The sequence below is a fragment of the Lagopus muta genome, chromosome 34, assembly GCF_023343835.1.
Source record: "Lagopus muta isolate bLagMut1 chromosome 34, bLagMut1 primary, whole genome shotgun sequence".
Classification (NCBI taxonomy): Eukaryota; Metazoa; Chordata; class Aves; order Galliformes; family Phasianidae; genus Lagopus; species Lagopus muta.
The window spans coordinates 352,800-371,820 of NC_064466.1; the positions used below are offsets into that span (position 1 = coordinate 352,800).

At 60.5% G+C, this 19,021-nt stretch overlaps 1 protein-coding gene and 1 long non-coding RNA gene across 4 annotated transcripts; both read right to left on the bottom strand.

The window, feature by feature from the left end:
* Positions 1-856: 856 nt before the first annotated feature.
* LOC125686307 (procollagen galactosyltransferase 1-like) lies at positions 857-17,278 on the bottom strand. The gene is given in 12 exon segments (XM_048930088.1): positions 857-949; positions 951-968; positions 1,062-1,121; positions 1,124-1,140; positions 4,383-4,501; positions 4,578-4,654; positions 4,656-4,691; positions 4,693-4,788; positions 8,750-8,884; positions 13,091-13,208; positions 14,100-14,210; positions 17,035-17,278. Coding segments are annotated over 12 exon segments (1,095 nt in total). The 5' UTR covers positions 17,250-17,278.
* LOC125686308 (uncharacterized) lies at positions 8,896-11,413 on the bottom strand. Of its 3 annotated transcripts, none has more exons than XR_007373733.1 (3): positions 10,296-11,413; positions 9,268-10,217; positions 8,896-9,188 (listed from the first exon to the last, which is right to left on the bottom strand). It is a non-coding gene; the product is annotated as an uncharacterized LOC125686308 (long non-coding RNA). The 3 variants fall into 3 exon arrangements; XR_007373735.1 differs by having other exon boundaries at positions 9,268-9,659; positions 9,738-11,413; XR_007373734.1 differs by having other exon boundaries at positions 9,268-9,659; positions 9,699-11,413.
* Positions 17,279-19,021: the final 1,743 nt, after the last annotated feature.

Genomic DNA, 19,021 nt, shown 5'->3' on the forward strand with positions numbered 1-19,021 from the left:
GCTGTTCATGGCTCTGCAAAGCAGCACAACCGCGCTCAGCGCCCAACACGAGCTCAGCGAGGCCCCATGGAGCGATGAGGGCAGAACCGGGCTGAAGCCAACAGGATGAGGTTCGATGAGGCCAAGTGCCACCACCCGCCCCACACAGCGCTGCAGGACTGGGGCGGAATGGCTGGAAGACTGCAGAGGAAATGGAGGCTGGGGGGTGTTGGGTCGGTGCTGGGCTGAACGTGAGCCGGCAGCGTTGCCAAGGTGGCCAAGAGGACCAACGGCAGGCCCGGTCTGCATCAGGAACAGGGCAGCCGTCGGCCCCCCGTGCTCAGCTCTGCGCCCAGCTTTGGGCTGCAAGAAAGACATGGAGGGCCTGGAATGGGTTGAAAGAAGGGCAGCAAAGCTGGGGAGGGGTCTGGAGCACCGCAGGGCCCCATAGGGGCGGCTGAAGGAGCTGGGGATGTTCAGCGTGGAGAAGAAGAGGCTCAGGGGGGGACCTTATGATCTACAGCTGCCTGCAGGGGGGGTTGTGGGGAGCTGGGGGGTCGGCCTTCTGCTCTCATGAAGAGAAGGAAAGGAACATGAAGAGAAGAGAAAGACAGAAGGAAAGGGAACGGCCTGAAGCTGCGCCAGGGGAAGATTGAGGCTGGGCGTTAGGCAATATCACTGCTCCAAAAGGTGGTCAGGCGCTGCGATGGGCTGCAGGGAGGTGAGGAGTCAGAGAGCCTGCAGGCATTCGAGGAGCGTTTGATTTCGTGCTGAGGGACGAGGATCAGCGAGAGCTGCTGATGGCGGCAGGGCCGTCGCACCGCGCCATCTCCCTTTTCCAACCCCAACGACCCCACGCGCATCGCCTCCTTCACACTCACTTCCCATCCACCGCCTCCACCAGCTTGCAGGCGATCTCCTGCTCGTGCAGCGTGCGCAGCATGCGCTCCCTGCGGTCGGCGCGGCGCCTTCAGGTTGATCATGAACACCTGGGGGCAGAAAGGCAGCTCCTGCACAACCGCCATCCAGCCGCCCAGAACAGGGGGCAGGGGTCCCTCGGTCCCCCCCCCTGCTTCGCTCACCTCATCGAAGCCCATCTTGTCGGGGCTTTTGGGTGGGATGGAGAGGTACCGCGAGGGGCTCCGCAGGGAGGGTTCTTCACTGCAAACAGCAAAAGAGGTTGCCTCAGGTTTGCTGCTCTGTTCCAAGAAGCGAGAGCCGCAGCAGAGAGCCCCAAACCATCCCCAAAATGTGCCTGATGCTTTGGCACGACGCGACGCTGCGAGCTTGGGCAGCAGGAATCGCAGGCATTTATGAGCTGGAAGGAGAGCAGCCCTGCGGAGAAGGGACCCTGATGGAACGTGAGGCAGCAGTGTGTGATTACAGCTCGGAAACCAATGGGAGCCTGGGCTGCATCAGCACAGGGGGGGGCAGCGGGGACAGGGAGGTGACGGGCCCCCCTCTGCTCTGCCCCTCTGCCCCATCTCCTTTACTCCCAGGCTGAGCAGACGCGGGTTCACTCAGCCTTTCTCCATAGGGGAGATGCTCCAGGCCGTTCGCCATCTTTGTGGCCCTCTGTCAGACTCTTTCCAAGAGATCCCTGTGGTTTTTTTTTGTACTGGGGAGACGCAGGACTGCAGATGAGGCAGAGTAGAAGGGGAGGAATCTTCTTCCATCAGCACAGAGGTGGCAGCGGGGACAGGGAGGTGACGGCCCCCCTCTGCTCTGCCCTCGTGAGGCCGCATCTGCAGGGCTGGAGCCCCCAGGACAAGAAGGGCAGGGAGCTGTTGGAGAGGGGCTGGAGGAGCCACGAAGACGATCAGGGGCTGCAGCAGCTCCCTGTGAGGACAGGTTGAGGGAGCTGGGCTGGAGGGGGAGGAAGAGGAGGAGGAGGAGGAGGAGGAGGAAGGAGGAGGAATAGAAGAGGGAGAGGAAGAGGGAAGAAGTTGAGGAAGGGGAGAAAGAAGGAGGAAAGAGGAGAAAGAGAGGGAGCAGGAGAGGAGGGAGAAGGAAGGAGAAAGAGTGGCAGGTGGGCCAAGAGTCCCAGGTGAAGAGTCGCAGCTCCCCCCACCAGCATGGGCTCGAGAAGAGGAGCTGGGGGCGAGCGCATTGCAGCCTGCAGCGCCCGAAGGGAGCCTGCAGCCAGGAGGGGAGTCAGCTCTTGGCAAGGGGAGACGGCAGCAGGACGGGGAACGGCTGGGAGCTGAGGTGAGGGCAGCTGGAGGCTGGAAGTGCTGTGCTGTGAGAGCGGGGAGGGGCTGAACAGAGGGGCTGCGATGCCCCGTCCGTCCCTGGAGGCGTTCGGGGCCGTTGAAGGGGCCCTGGGCAGCCTGGGCTGCTGTGAGACGTGGAGGTCGGTGGCCCTGCATTGGCGGGGGGTTGGAGCTCCGTCATCCTTCATCCTCCCGACCCTGGCCATTCTGTGACTCTGAGCAGGGACAGGGGCTGCTGCCACTGCTGACCGTGGCCTTGTGGCGCTGCGCTGTCATTTAATCACCCCACGTTTTCTCTTCTACCCCACAGCAGAGGTTTTTGGTCTGTTGGGTAAACAGGTCTGAAAGGAAACCTGTAGGCTGGAGCGGAGCCCACGCAGCAACGTGTGGAACAACCCAGCCCTCAGCCGGCCAGGGAAAACTGGAAATGAAGCATCTGAGGCCTGGGCAGGGCTGGCTGCAGAACCCAGCGGCCCGTGGTGGAAAAAGGGGCTGCTTCATGCAGTTCAACGGCAGCCCTGCCTTCCCACAAAGAACCTTTGTGCCGGGGGGGGGAGGCGAACAGAGGCACTTTGTGAGCTGAGGCTGCGAAGGAGGGGAGGATGGGGTGAGAAATGAGTGAGAGCAGCTCTGCGGAGAAGGACCTGGGGGGGCCTGGTGGAAAATGAGGCAGCGGAGCGTGATTTGCAGCTCGGAAAGCAAAGGGGAGCCTGGGCTCCAGCAGCACAGCAGCAGCCAGAGCTGGGAGCTGGGAGCTGGGAGCTGGGAGCTGGGGAGCTGGGAGCTGGGAGCTGGGAGTGCAGCCTGGAGCGGGGAAAGCAGAGAAATGGAGAGGCAGCAGAGAGCCAGAGAGGGGCGAGAGGAGGGACGGCGAGGCCCTCGGCAGTGCGTCTAACCATAAACTCTGAGCCCAAACCTTGAGCCCAAACCCTGAGCCCAACCCTAAACCCTGACCCTAAATCCTGAACACAACCCCAAACCCCAACCCCAAACCCTGACCCTAAATCCTGAACCCAACTCCAAACCCTGAGCCCGACCCCAAACCCTGAACCCTGACCCCAAACCTTGAGCCCAACCCCAAACCTTGAGCCCAACTCCAAACCCTGATCCCAACCCCAAACCCTGATCCTAGCACCCCAGCACCCATCGGTGCTCAGGGCCGAGCTCCCCGTCCTCCTGTCAGCGGCCCTCCCTCCACACTGGGGGTAGGGTAATTAATTAGGCTTAAGGGTAATTAGGGGTAGGGTTAGGGTTATGATATTAGGGTTAGGGTAGGGTTAGGGTAGGGGGTTTAGGGTTAGGATATTAGGGTTAGGATTAAGGGTTAGGGTTAGGTTTAGGGTTAGGATTAAGGGTTAGGGTTAGGGTTAGGGTTAGGGTTAGGATTAAGGGTTAGGGTTAGGGTTTAGGGTTAGGGTAAGGGTTAGGGTTAATGGTTAGGGTTAGGATATTAGGGTTAGGGTTAGCATTAAGGGTTAGGGTTAGTGTTTAGGGTTAGGGTTAATGGTTAGGGTTAGGGTTAGGATATTAGGGTTAGGGTTAGGGTTAATGGTTAGGGTTAGGGTTAGGATATTAGGGTTAGGATATTAGGGGTTAGGGTTAGGTTTAGGGTTAGGATTAAGGGTTAGGGTTAGGGTAGTGTTTAGGGTTAGGGTTAATGGTTAGGGTTAGGGTTAGGATATTAGGGTTAGGGTTAGGGTTAGGGGTAGAGTTAGGGTTAGGGTTTGTGTTAGGATATTAGGGTTAGGATGTTAGGGTTAGGATGTTAGGGTTAGGATTAGCATTAAGGGTTGGGGTTAGTGTTTAGGGTTAGGGTTAATGGTTAGGGTTAGGATATTAGGGTTAGGGTCAGGGTCAGGGTCAGGGTTAGGGTTAGGGTTAAGGGTTAAGGGTAGGGTTAGGGTTAGGATTAGGGTTCGAGTTAGGGTCAGGGTCAGGATTAGGGTTAGGGTATTAGGGTCAGGGTCAGGGTTAGCGTTAGGGTCAGGGTCAGGATTAGGGTATTAGGGTTAGGGTTAGGGTTAGGGTCAGGGTTAGGGGTTAAGGGTTAAGGGTTAGGGTTAGGGTTAGGGTTAGGGTTAGGGTTAATGTTAGGGTTTAGGGTAGGGTTAGGGTTAGGGTATTAGGGTTTAGGGTTAGGGTTAGGGTTAAGGCTTAGGGTTGGGGTTCAGGTCAGGGCCCATCACCCACCCATGATCTCCAGCAGGACGTGCATGAAGCTCTCCCTCTCGTCCTGCAGCGTGCTGTGCGAGCGCAGCGGCACCGGCAGGAATCCATAGGGCTCCTTGTTGCACACAAACATCTGCACCCTCTGCGGTCAGCAAGAAAACAATGAGAAACTGCCTCTAAAGCCAACCCGAGGCGCTGCTCCGCTCGGCTCAAGGCTCACCTGCCTGCTTGCAGGAGAAGGAGAAGACGATGATGTCGTCGAAGGGCCAGTGTAGTCGGGGTGAGGGGGGGTAGGAAGGCGAGGCGCTGCGCCGCCTCCTTCCTGAGGTCCCAGCAGGAAGGTGGAATGCACCATGGGCACCGCAAAGCAGCCGCGCCGCTCCCGCTTGCGGATGGGCAGGTAGGCGGGGGTGCGTTTGTAGTAACCCTATGGGATGGGGGGGCGATGGTTTGGGGCCGCTCCTCAGAGCCCTGCGCAGGTCTGAGGTGGGGCTGAAAGGAGCTGAAAGGATTTGGGGGAGGAGGGATGGGAGGCGGGCGCCGGACCCCCGAGGAGTGGGAAGAGATGATGGGGAGGTGATGGGGGCACAGAGCTGCATGTTGGGCCTGAGTGACATCGTGGGGCACAGGGACAGCAGGGAGCAGCAGCAGCCAGGAGAGAAGGAACAGGAGGAGCAGAGCTGCCTGCTTGTGGCTGGGAGCTCATCCTATGGCAAAGAAATGATGCAGGGAGCAGCAGCAGCCAGGGGTGGAACATAAGGAGCAGAACTGCCTGCTTGTAACTGGAGCATCATCTGATGACCAGGAAATGATGCAGGGAGGAGAAGCAGCCAGGAGAGAAGACACACGAGGAGCAGAACTGCTTGTTTGTAGCTGGAGCTCATCCTATGGCAAAGAAATGATGCAGGGAGGAGAAGCAGCCAGAGAGGAACTCAGAGAGCAGAGCTGCCTGCCTGCAGCTGGGATGCTGTCCTGCAGCCAAGAAATAATGAAAGGAGCAGCAGGCAGCCAGGGGTGGAACATGAGGAGCAGAACTGCCTGCTTGTGGCTGGAACTCATCCTATGGCAAAGAAATGATGCAGGAGAAGCAGCCAGAGGAGAGGAACTGAGAGAGCAGAGCTGCCTGCCTGCAGCTGGGATGTCCTGCAGCCAAGAAATAATGAAAGGAGCAGAAGCAGCCAAGGGAGGAGGAACAGGAGGAGCAGAACTGCCTGCTTGTGGCTGGAGCATCATCTGATGGCCAGGAAATGATGCAGGGAGGAGAAGCAGCCAAGGGAAAGGGAACATGGAGAAGCAGAACTGCTTGTTTGTAGCTGGAACTCATCCTATGGCAAAGAAATGATGCAGGGAGCAGCAGCAGCCAGGACACAACAGAACTGCCTGCCTGGAGCTGGGATGTTGTTTCATAGCCAAGAAGAAATGGCAGGAGCAGCAGCAGCCAGGGGGAGAAGGAACACGAGGAGCAGAGCTGGCCCACAGGCAAGAAATGACACAGGGAGGAGAAGCAGCCAGGAGAGGAACTCAGAGAGCAGAGCTGCCTGCTTGTGGCTGGATGTTGTCCCATAGCCAAGAAATAATGCAGGGAGCAGCAGCCAGGGGTGGAACATGAGGAGCAGAGCTGCCTGCCTGCAGCAGGGATGTTGTCCTGCAGCCAGGAAATAATGAGAGGAGCTGAAGGAGCCAAGGGAGGAGGAACAGGAGGAGCAGAACGGCCTGCTTGTAGCTGGGATGTCATCTGATGGCCAGGAAATGATGTAGGGAGGAGAAGCAGCCAGAGAGGAACTCAGAGAGCAGAGCTGCCTGCCTGCAGCTGGGATGCTGTCCTGCAGCCAAGAAATAATGAAAGGAGCAGCAGCAGCCAGGGGTGGAACATGAGGAGCAGAACTGCCTGCTTGTGGCTGGAACGCATCCTATGGCAAAGAAATGATGCAGGAGAAGCAGCCAGAGGAGAGGAACTGAGAGAGCAGAGCTGCCTGCCTGTAGCTGGGATGTCCTGCAGCCAGGAATTAATGAGAGGAACAGAAGGAGCCAAGGGAGGAGGAAAAGGAGGAGCAGAGCTGCCTGCTTGTAGCTGGAGCATCATCTGATGGCCAGGAAATGATGCAAGGAGCAGAAGCAGCCAGGGGAAAGGGAACACAAGGAGCAGAACTGCTTGTTTGTAGCTGGAGCTCATCCTATGGCAAAGAAATGATGTAGGGAGCAGCAGCAGCCAGGGGTGGAACATAAGGAGTAGAACTGCCTGCTTGTGGCTGGAACATCATCTGATGGCCAAGAAACAGCATAGGGAGCAGCAGCAGCCAGGAGAGAAGACACACGAGGAGCAGAACTGCCTGCTTGTAGCTGGAGCTCATCCTATGGCAAAGAAATGATGCAGGGAGCAGCAGCAGCCAGGGGAGAAGGAACACAAGGAGCAGAGCTGGCCCACAGGCAAGAAATAACACAGGGAGGAGAAGCAGCCAGAGAGGAACTCAGAGAGCAGAACTGCCTGCCTGCAGCTGGGATGTCCTGCAGCCAGGAAATAATGAGAGGAGCAGAAGCAGCCAAGGGAGGAGGAACAGGAGGAGCAGAACGGCCTGCTTGTAGCTGGAGCATCATCTGATGGGCAGGAAATGATGCAGGGAGGAGAAGCAGCCAGGGGAGAAGACACAGGAGGAGCAGAACTGCTTGTTTGTGGCTGGAGCTCATCCTATGGCCAGGAAATGATGCAGGGAGGAAAAGCAGCCAGGGGATGGAACATAAGAAGCAGAACTGCTTGTTTGTAGCTGGAACTCATCCTATGGCAAAGAAATGATGCAGGGAGCAGCAGCAGCCAGGGGAGAAGACACAGGAGGAGCAGAGCTGCCTGCTTGGGATGCTGTCCTGCAGCCAAGAACAAATGCAAGGAGCAAGCAGCAGCCAGGGAAGAGGAACCTGAGGAGCAGAACTGCTTGCTTGTAACCAGAGCATCGTCTGACGGCCAGGAAACAACACAGGGAGCAGCAGCAGCCAGGGGAGAGGGAACACAGGAGCCAAACTGCCTGCTGGTGGCTGGGTTTTGTCCTGCAGACGGGAAATAACGCAGGGAGCAAAGCAGCCGGGGGGGGGAAACACCAGCAGGAGGAGAAAGAGCCAAGGGAGGAAGAGGAGGAGGAGTGGATGAACGTGGGACGTCATCCCACAGCAAAGAAACCACGGCAGGAAGGGAAGGAGGTGAGGAGAGCTGTGCTGAGGAGGGGTGAGGATGAGGAAATGGCCTGGAGGAGGGGAAGGAGATGAGGGAAGCTGTCTTAGGAATGGAAGTGGATGAGATCTGCTCTGAGGAGGGGAAGGGGATGAGGAAATCAACCTGAGGAGGGGGAAGGGGGACAAAAAGATCCACCTTAAGGAGGGGAAGGGGATGAGATCCAGCCTGAGGAGGGGAAGGGGACGAAGAAAAGTGCCCCAGGGAGGGAAGGGGATGAGGAAATCCATTCTGAGGAGGGGAAGGGGAAGAGATCTGCACTGAGGAGGGGAAATGGATGAGGAAATTCCCCTTGAGGGAGGGAAGAGGAAATCACCCTGAGGAGGGGGAAGGGGACAAAAAGATCCACCTTAAGGAGGGGAAGAGGAGGAGAGGGGAAGCAGGCAGAGAAAACTGATCCAAGAAGGGAAGGGGATGAGGAAATCTGCACCAAGGAGGGGAAGGGGACAAGAAGATCCACCTTAAGGAGGGGAAGGGGATGAGGAGATCTGCACCAAAGAGGGGAAGGGGGATGAGGAAATTCACCTTGAGGAGGGGAAAGGGACAGAAAGATCCACTTTGAGGAGGGGAAGCAGATGAAGGAAATGACCCCCAACAAAGGGAAGCAGATGAGGAAAACTGCATCGAGGAGGGGAAGTGGATGAGGAAATCAACCTGAGGAGGGGAAGGGGACCAAAAAGATCCACTTTGAGGATGGAAAGGGGATGAGGAGATCCGCTCTGAGGAGGGGAAGGGGAAAGAGATCTGCAGAGAGGAGGGAAATGGATGAGGAAATTCACCTCAAGGAGGGTAAGAGGACGAGGAGATCCACCTTAAGGAGGGGAAGAGGAGGAGAGGGGAAGCAGGCAGAGAAATCTGCCCCAAGGAGGGGAAGGGGATGAGGAAACCAACCTGAGGAGGGGAAGGGGACAAAAAAGATCCACTTTGAGGAGGGGAAGCAGATGAGGAAAACTGCATCGAGGAGGGGAAGTGGATCAGGAAACCAACCTGAGGAGGGGAAGGGGACAAGAAGATCCACCTTAAGGAGGGGGAAGGGGATGAGGAGATCTGCTCTGAGGAGGGGAAGAGGAAGAAATCCACACCAAGGAGGGGAAGCAGGCAGAGAAAACTGCCCAAGGAAGGGAAGGGGATGAGGGAAGCAGCGCGCCGAGAAGCGGAGGCCCCGTACCTGAGCCGTCATCCCACACCAGAAGTTGGAATAGGCAGCACGGGAATCCAGCATGGGAGCCACCACCGTTTTGTTCTCCGCCATCAGCAGCCCCAGCGTGTCGGGGTTGGTCAGGATGTTGTCAGCATCCAGGAACTGCAAAGAGGGGGAAATCCTACAGCGGGGAAATCCAACCCCCCCCAAATCAAAGGGGGATGGAGGCAACTGCACAGAATCACAGAATCCCCCCCTGTGACCATGTAACCTCTATAGGGTCACACATCCCCTCCTATGGCCATATAACCTCTATAGGGTCACACATCCCCTCCTATGGCCATATAACCTCTATAGGGTCACACATCCCCTCCTATGGCCATATAACCTCTATAGGGTCACACATCCCCCCCTGTGACCATATAACCTCTGTAGGGTCACACATCCCCCCCTGTGACCATATAACCTCTATAGGGGTCACACATCACCCCATGGGGACCATATAACCTCTATAGGGTCACACATCACCCCTGTGACCATATAACCTCTATAGGGTCACACATCCCCTCCTATGGCCATATAACCTCTATAGGGTCACACATCCTCCCCTATGACCATGCATCCTCCATAGGGTCACACATCACCCCATGGGACCATATAACCTCTATAGGGTCACACATCACCCCATGGGACCATATAACCTCTATAGGGGTCACACATCACCCCCTGTGACCATATAACCTCTGTAGGGTCACACATCCCCCCCTGTGACCATATAACCTCCATAGGGACACACATCCCCCCATGGGACCATATAACCTCTATAGGGTCACACATCCTCCCCCTATGACCATGCATCCTCCATAGGGTCACACATCCCCCTCTGTGACCATATAACCTCTATAGGGTCACACATCCCCCCCTGTGACCATATAACCTCTATAGGGTCACACATCCTCCCCTATGACCATATAACCTCTATAGGGTCACACATCCCCTCCTATGGCCATATAACCTCTATAGGGTCACACATCCCCTCCTATGGCCATATAACCTCTATAGGGTCACACATCCCCTCCTATGGCCATATAACCTCTATAGGGGTCACACATCCCCCCCTATGATCTTATAACCTCTATAGGGTCACACGTCCCCCCCTCTGACCATATAACCTCTATAGGGTCACACGTCCCCCCACAGAATCACAGAATCACCGTGTTGGAAGGGACCCCAAGGATCATGCAGTTCCAACCCCCCTGCCTGGCAGGGCCACAAAACATCCACATTCAGATCTATGTGTCCCTATGTGTCCCTACCTGTCCCTAATGTGTCCCTACGTGTCTCTATATGTCCCAATGTGTCCCTGTATGTCCCTAAGTGTCCCCATGTGTCTCTATGTGTCCCTATCTGTCCCTATGCGTCACTGTATGTCCCTATCTGTCCCTACGTGTCCCTACGTGTCCCTATATCTCTGTATGTCCCTATGTCTCCCTATCTGTCCCTATGTGTCCCTATGTGTCTCTGTATGTCCCTATGTGTCCCTATATCTCTGTATGTCCCTATGTCTCCCTACCTGTCCCTATGTGTCCCTACGTGTCTCTATACGTCCCAATGTGTCCCTGTATGTCCCTAAGTGTCCCCATGTGTCTCTACGTGTCCCTATCTGTCCCTATGTGTCACTGTATGTCTCTATCTGTCCCTACATGTCCCTATGTGTCCCTATATGTCTCTGTATGTCCCTATGTCTCCCTATCTGTCCCTATGTGTCCCTATGTGTCTCTGTATGTCCCTATGTCTCCCTACATGTCCCTATCACAGAATCACAGATCACAGAATCAGCCGGGTTGGAAGGGACCCCAAGGATCATGGAGTTCCAACCCCCCTGCCTGGCAGGGCCACCAAACATCCACATTCAGATCAGGTTGCCCAGGACCCCGTCCAACCTGGCCTTGAACCAAGGACGGGGCATCCACAACCTCCCTGGGCAGAGCTTCACGGGGGCATTGGATGCTATAGGATCCCATAGGTGACCCCCACTGCCATGGGGTCCCCAAACCCCACTGTGGATGGGTGCTCTAGGATCCCATGGGTGCCTCCCACTGCCATGGGGTGCCCTGTATCCCATGGGGTCCCCTGTATCCCACAGAGATGGATGCTCTAGGATCCCATAGGGGGCACTGGGTGCCATGGGGTCCCCTGTATCCCATGGGGTCCCCTGTATCCCACTGGGATGGATGCTCTAGGATCCCATAGGGGGCACTGGGTGCCATAGGGTGCTATGGGGTCCTGCCCGGGGATGGGTGCTCTAGGATCCCATGGGTGCCCCCCACTGCCATGGGGTCCCCAAACCCCACTGTGGATGGGTGCTCTAGGATCCCATGGGTGCCCTCCCACTGCCATGGGGTGCCCTGTATCCCATGGGGTCCCCCTGTATCCCGCAGAGATGGATGCTCTAGGATCCCATAGGGGGCACTGGGTGCCATAGGGTGCTATGGGGGTCCTGCCTGGGGATGGCTGCTCTAGGATCCCATAGGTGCCCCCCACCGCCATGGGGTGCCCTGTATCCCCAACAGGATGGATCCTATAGCATCCCATAGGTGCCATTGGGTGCCATGGGGTCCCATGACATTAGGGTTAGAACTTCCCCCTAACATCCAACCGAAATCTTCCCTCCTTCAACTTGCCCCCCCACCCCCCCAAACCCACCCCATTCCCCCCTCACCCGCCCCCTATAACCACCCTAATGCCCCCCCAGCCCCCTCATTGACCCTATAACGACTCCAGTGCCCCCCATCCCCCCTTATTGCCCCCTATACAGCCCCCTCATCATCTTAGTCGCCCTCCTCTGGACCCTTTCCAAATCCCCCCATCCCCCATACCCACCCCATTCCCCCCTCACTGCCCCCTATAACGACCCCATTGCCCCCCAGCCCCCCTCATTGCCCCCCATCCCCCTCACTGCCCCCTATAACGACCCCATTGCCCCCCCAGCCCCCCTCATTGCCCCCCATTCCCCTCACTGCCCCCTATAACGACCCCATTGCCCTCCTTCCCCCCTCACTGCCACCTATAATGACCCCATCCCCCCTCATTGCCCCCTATAACGACCCCATTTCCCCCCCAGCCCCCCTTATTGCCCCCCATTCCCCTCACTGCCCCCTATAACGACCCCATTGCCCCCCCATTGCCCCCCACCCCCCCCATACCCACCCCATTCCCCCTCACCGCCCCCTATAACCACCCTAATGCCCCCCAGCCCCCCTCATTGCCCCCCATTCCCCTCACTGCCCCCTATAATGACCCCATTGCCCTCCTTCCCCCTCACTGCCACCTATAACGACCCCATCCCCCCTCATTGCCCCCTATAACGACCCCATTGTCCCCCAGCCCCCCTCATTGCCCCCCATTCCCCTCACTGCCCCCTATAACGACCCCATTGCCCCCCCATTGCCCCCCACCCCCCCATACCCACCCCCATTCCCCCTCACCCGCCCCCTATAACCACCCTAATGCCCCCCCAGCCCCCTCATTGCCCCCTATAAGGACCCCAGTGCCCCCCATCCCCCCTTATTGCCCCCTATACAGCCCCCTCATCATCTTAGTCCCCCCTCCTCTGGACCCTTTCCAAATCCCCCCATCCCCCATACCAACTCCATTCCCCCCCTCACTGCCCCCTATAACGACCCCATTGCCCTCCTTCCCCCCTCACTGCCCCCTATAACGACCCCATCCCCCCTCATTGCCCCCCTATAACGACCCCATTGCCCCCCCATTGCCCCCCACCCCCCCATACCCACCCCATTCCCCCCTCACCGCCCCCTATAACCCACCCCATTGCCCCCCAGCCCCCCTCATTGCCCCCCATTCCCCTCACTGCCCCCTATAACGACCCCATTGCCCTCCTTCCCCCTCACTGTCCCCTATAACGACCCCATCCCCCCTCATTGCCCCCTATAACGACCCCAGTGCCCCCCAGCCCCCCTCATTGCCCCCCATTCCCCTCACTGCCCTCTATAACGACCCCATTGCCCCCCAGCCCCCCTCATTGCCCCCCATTCCCCTCACTGCCCCCTATAACGACCCCATTGCCCCCCCATTGCCCCCCACCATGACATCGGTCGCCTTCCCTTGGTCCACCCATGCCATCACAGAAGGCCACCAGATGATTTAGGCACGACCTTCCTTTGGTGAAGAACCCCAGGTGCCCCCCCACCCCAAACCCACAGCAGGACACCCCAGGAACGAAGCGACCCGACCTCGGCCCCAAACACCTCAGGGATGCCAACCTGAAGGCAGCAGCCGCCCCACAGAGCTCCCCCAGCCCCCCAACCCCCAGCCCCCCCGACCCCCTCCCCATCAACCCCCTACCAGCAGGTAATCGGCCCACATGTCCCGCGCCGACTGCAGGGCCGCCTGCCTCAGCTTCATCACGTGTTCATAGCGGGAGCTGGACCAGTGCTTGGGGCCTTCCTCATCGGGGTAGGAGCTATGGGGTGAGGGGGGGGGGCACCGGAGAAAGGGGGGAGGGTTGAGGATGGAGCCCCCCCAAGTGGCACCCAGTGGAGCCCCCCCAGGTGGCACCCAGTGGGGCTTCTTGTGGGTGCTGGAAATGCAGGCAACCTGAAATGTGGGCACCTAAAATGTGGGCATCTAAAATGTGGGCAGCTCAAACAGGGGCTCTGCTAAGATCAAGAACCCAATGGAGACCCCCCCCCATCCTCCCAGCAACCCCCCCCCCCCCTCCCAGCACCCAGAATTTAGGGGGTGGGGGGGGGCCCTGACACAAGGAGCTGACAGCTGAGCATCTCCTCACTGAATCCAAGGCCCCCAAAGCCGGATTTACGGGGCTCCCCAAAACCAGAACCCATAAGGACCCCCCCCCCCAAACCTGTTTTTACCCCCCCCCCCCCAAAGCTGGACTCACAGAACCCACAGAACCCCCCAAAACCAGGAACCCGTGGCTCAGGGACCCCCCCCCCCCCCAACACAACAAATCCATGTGGGCCCAACGACCCCCAGACCCCCCATGGCACCCAAAAACCAACAACACGCAGGGACCCCCAACACCCAGAACCCACGGGACCCCCCCCCTCCCCCCCCCCTCCCCCCCCCCCAAAACAAAACCCCCAGAGGACCCCAACAGCTCCATCCTCCCCATATAAGCACCCACACCCCCCCTCCAACCCCCCCCCCCCCAAATAAAACAAATGGGAGGGTCCCCAACCACCCCCCCACCCCCACCCCAACCCAACACCTCCAGCACCCACTGCTTGGGCACCCACCCTCCCTCCCCGCTCCATGAGCCCCCCCCACCCCACAGACCTCCCCCTTTCCCCCCCCCCACCCCACAGACCCCCCCTTTCCCCCCCCCACTGACCGTGGTTCCTCCATGGGTCTCCACTCCACACGGTGGTACAGACCCTGCACCCTCACCAGCCACTCGCGCAGCAGCGCCGTCGTGTTGTCCTCGCTGTGGTCCACCGCCACCCTGACAGGGACCCCCCCCCAACAGCCATTAAACCCCCCCCCCCGAACCCAGAACCATCAGGACCCCCCCAGATCAACCTGGACCCCAACCAGAGCCACCAGGACCCCAACAGATCCACCAGGACCCTCCCACAGCCATTAAATCCCCTGCCCCCCCCCCCCCCCCAGATGCACCAGGACCCCCCAGAGCCATCAGGACCCCCCCCAGATCCACCAGGACCCCCCAGATCCACCAGGACCCTCCCACAGCCATTAAATCCCCTGCCTCCCCCCACCAGGACCCCCCCCCAAAGCCATCAGGACCCCCCCAGATCCACCAGGACCCCCCTCACTGCCATCAAGACCCCCCCAGATCAACCTGGACCCCCCCCAAAGCCATCAGGACCCCCCCCACAGCCATCAGGACCCCCACAGATCCACCAGGACCCCCCCCACAGCCATCAGGACCCCCCCAGATCCACCAGGACCCCCCCAGATCCATCAGGACCCCCCCCAGATCCACCAGGACTCCAACAGATCCACCAGGACCCTCCCACAGCCATTAAATCCCCTGCCCCCCCCCCCACCAGGACCCCCCCCCAGAGCCACCAGGACCCCAACAGATCCACCAGGACCCCCCAGATCCACCAGGACCCCCCCCAAAGCCATCAGGACCCCCCCAGATCTACCAGGACCCCCCCCAGAGCCACCAGGACCCCCCCCAGAGCCACCAGGACTCCCCCCCAGATCCACCAGGACCCCCCCCCACAGCCACCAGGACCCCCCAGATCGACCAGGACCCCCCCAAAGCCATTACTCCTCCCTCGTCCACCCCCTCCCCAGCTCCACCAGCCCCCCCCCCCCCAATTGCACCCCACTCATATCCCACCCCACTCTTGCCCCCCACATCTCCCCATGCCCCCCCCCCCCCCAGTCCCCCAACTCATGTCCCCCCCCCCCCCCCAACTCGTAGCCCCATTCACCCTACACATAACCCTCCCCACTCGTGCCCCCCCACCCACTATTGCCCCCCCCCCGTGACCCCCACCTACCCGTGCCCCCCCACTCTGGCCCTCCCCCACCTGTGCCTCCCCACTCGTACCCCCCACCCGTTTGTGTCCCCCCCCCCACTCGTGCCCCCTCCTCTCCCCTACTCACACGCATCCCCCACTCGTCCCCCCCCCCCCACCCAAATCCCCCCACCCTCAACCACTGCCCCCCCACTCGTGTCCCCCCCCTCCTACCCCCACCCCACTCGTGCCCCCTCCCCACTTTTGGCCCCCCCGTCCCCTACTCACACGTGTCCCCCACTTGTCACCCCCCCCACCCAAGTCCCCCCCACCCCAACCACTGCCCCCACTCGTACTGCCTACTCGTGTCCCCCACCCCACTCGTGCCCCCTCCCCACTTTTGCCCCCCCCATCCCCTACTCACACGTGTCCCCCACTCGTCACCCAACCACCCAAGTCCCCCCCCACCCCCAACAAGTGTCCCCCCACTCGTGCCCCCTACCCACTCACCCCCCCCGTCCCCTATTCACGTGTCCCCCGCTCATCACCCCCCTCCCCACCCTGTCCCCTCCACTCCCCCCCACCCCCCACTCGTGCCCCCTCCCCAATTTGCCCCCCCATCCCTTACTCACACACGTCCCCCACTCGTCCCCCCCCACACCCAAATCCCCCCCTCCTCAACCACCGACCCCCACTCGTGACCCCCACCCCTCCCTTACCCCCCATCCCACCCACTCCTACCCCCACCCCTAACCGCTGCCCCCCTCCCCACTTTTGCCCCCCCATCCCCTACTCACACGTGTCCCCCACTCATCACCCCCCCACCCAAATCCCCCCACCCTCAACCACTGCCCCCCACTCGTGCCCCCCCACTCTCACCCCCACCCCACTCGTGCCCCCCTACCCACTTTTGCCCCCCCCATCCCCTACTCACACGTGTCCCCCACTCATCAACCTCTCCCCCACCCGAGTTCCCCCCACCCCCAACCACCCCCCCCACTCGTGCCCCCCACCCACCCTTACCCCCATCCCACCCACTCGTGTCCCCCACCCCCAACCGCTGCCCCCTCCCCACTTTTGCCCCCCCATCCCCTACTCACACGCATCCCCCACTCGTCCCCCCCCTGCCCCAGTACCCCCCCCGTCCCTTACTCACACGTGTCCCCCACTTGTCACCCCCCCCCCACCCAAGTCCCCCCCACCCCAACCACTGCCCCCACTCGTACTGCCTACTCGTGTCCCCCACCCCACTCGTGCCCCCTCCCCACTTTTGCCCCCCCCATCCCCTACTCACATGTGTCCCCCACCTCGTCCCCCCCCCCCACCCAAATCCCCCCCACCCCCCACTCGTCCCCCCCCCTGCCCCAGTACCCCCCCCGTCCCCTACTCACACGTGTCCCCCACTTGTCACCCCCCCCCCACCCAAGTCCCCCCCACCCCAACCACTGCCCCCACTCGTACTGCCTACTCGTGTCCCCCACCCCACTCGTGCCCCCTCCCCACTTTTGCCCCCCCCCATCCCCTACTCACACGTGTCCCCCACTCATCAACCTCTCCCCACCCAAATCCCCCCCACCCCCAACCACCCCCCCCACTCGTGCGCCCACCCACCCTTATCCCCATCCCACCCACTCGTGTCCCCCACCCCCCAACCGCTGCCCCCCTCCCCACTTTTGCCCCCCCATCCCCTACTCACACGCGTCCCCCCACTCGTCCCCCCCCCCCACCCAAATCCCCCCCACCCCCAACCACTGCCCCCCCACTCGTCGTCCCCCCACCCAAATCCCCTCCACCCCCCACCTCGTGCCCCCCCCCCACCTCGCGCCCCCCCCTCACCACAGCGCCGTTCTCTCCTTCGGGTGCCTCAACCTCTCCAACCCCCCCAGCACAGCCGGCAACGCGTGCTCCGCGTTCCTGGCCACGATGGCCACGGTGACGCGCGGGGCTCGGAGCGGCGATTCGGGCCTCCATCGCTCCTCGGGGAAATAAGCGGCGGAGCCGCCGAGCAACGCGAGCAACGAGAGCGGCAGCAAAACCGGCACCGCCGCCATGGCGGAACCGCGCCGCCCCGCGGGGCCGGGGGAGGAGCCGGGGGGGGGAGGGGAACGGAGCGGGGGGGGAAGGGAAGGAGGGGGGGGGGTTGGGGGGTTGGGGGGTTTATGGACTTTGGGGTCTCTATGGGGGGGGGGGGGGGGTTGAGGAGGGGGGGTTTGGGGTATTGGGGTCCCTATAGGGTGGGACTTTAGGGTTCATATGGGGGGGATTAAGCAGGGGGTTTGGGGTATTGGGGTGTTTTATGGGGGGGGTGAGGAGGGGGTTTGGGGTATCGGGGTGTTTATGGGGGGGGACTTTGGGGTCTCTATTGGGGGGAGGGGTTTGGGCGGAGGGGGGGTTTGGGGTATTGGGGTCTCTGTGGGGTGGAACTTTGGGGTCTCTATGGGGAGGGGGGGGGGTAGAGGAAGGGGGTTTGGGGTACGGGGGTGTTTAGGAGGTGGGACTTTGGGGTCTCTATGGGGGGGGGTTTGAGGAGGGGGGGTTTGGGGTATCGGGGTCTCGATGGGGTGGGACTTTGGGGTCCCTATGAGGGGGGGGTCGAGGAGGGGGGGGTTGGGGTATGGGGGTGTTTATGGGGTGGGACTTTGGGGTTTCTATGGGGGGGGGTTTGAGGAGGGGGGGTTTGGGGTATCGGGGTGTTTATGGGCGGGGATTTTGGGGTTCCTATGGGGGGGGTGAGGAGGGGATTTGGGGTATTGGGGTCCCTATGGGGTGGGACTTTGGGGTTTCTATGGGGGGGGGGTGAGGAGGGGGTTTGGGGCGTTGGGGTGTTTATGGGGTGGGACTTTGGGGTCCCTATGGGGGGGTGAGGAAGGGGATTTAGGGTATTGAGGTGTTTATGGGATGGAACTTTGGGGTCTCTATGGGGAGGGGGGTGGTGAGGAGGGGGGGTTTGGGGTATTGGGGTCCCTATGGGGTGGGACTTTAGGGTTCATATGGGGGGGATTAAGCAGGGGGTTTGGGGTATCGGGGTGTTTATGGGGTGGGAGTTTGGAGTTCCTATGGGCGGGGGGGTTTGGGAGGAGGGGGGGGTTGGGGGTATTGGGGTCCCTATGGGGGGAGTGAGGAGGGGATTTGGGGTATTGAGGTGTTTATGGGATGGGACTTTGGGGTCTCTATGGGGAGGGGGGGGGTTGAGGAGGGGGGGTTTGGGGTATTGGGGTCCCTATGGGGTGGGACTTTAGGGTTCATATGGGGGGGGGTAAGGAGGGGGGTTTGGAGTATTGGGGTGTTTATGGGGTGGGACTTTGGGGTCCCTATGGGAACGGTGAGGAGGAGGTTTGGGGTATTGGGGTCCCTAGAGGGTGGGACTTTGGGGTCTCTAATGGGGAGGGACTTTAGGGTCTCTATGGGGGGGGGGGTTGAGGAGGGGCGGTTTGGGGTATTGAGGTCCCTATGGGGTGGGATTTGAGGAGGGGGAGTTTGGGGTATAGGGGAGTTTATGGGGTGGGACTTTGGGGTCCCTACGAGGGAGAGGGGGTTGAGGAAGGGGGGTTTGGGGTATTGGGGTCCTATGGGGGGAAGTGAGGAGAGGGGGCTTGGGATATTGGGAGCCTTATGGGGTGGAACTTTGGGGTCCCTATGGGGGGGGTGAGAAGCGGGTTTGGGGTGTTGGGGTTTTTATGGGATGGGACTTTGGGGTCCCTATGGGGGGGGGGTTGAGGAGGGGGGGGTTTGGAGTATTGGGGTCCCTATGGGGTGGGACTTTGGAGTTTCTATGGAGGGGGGGGTGAGGAGGGAGGGTTTGGGGTATTGGGGTGTTTATGGG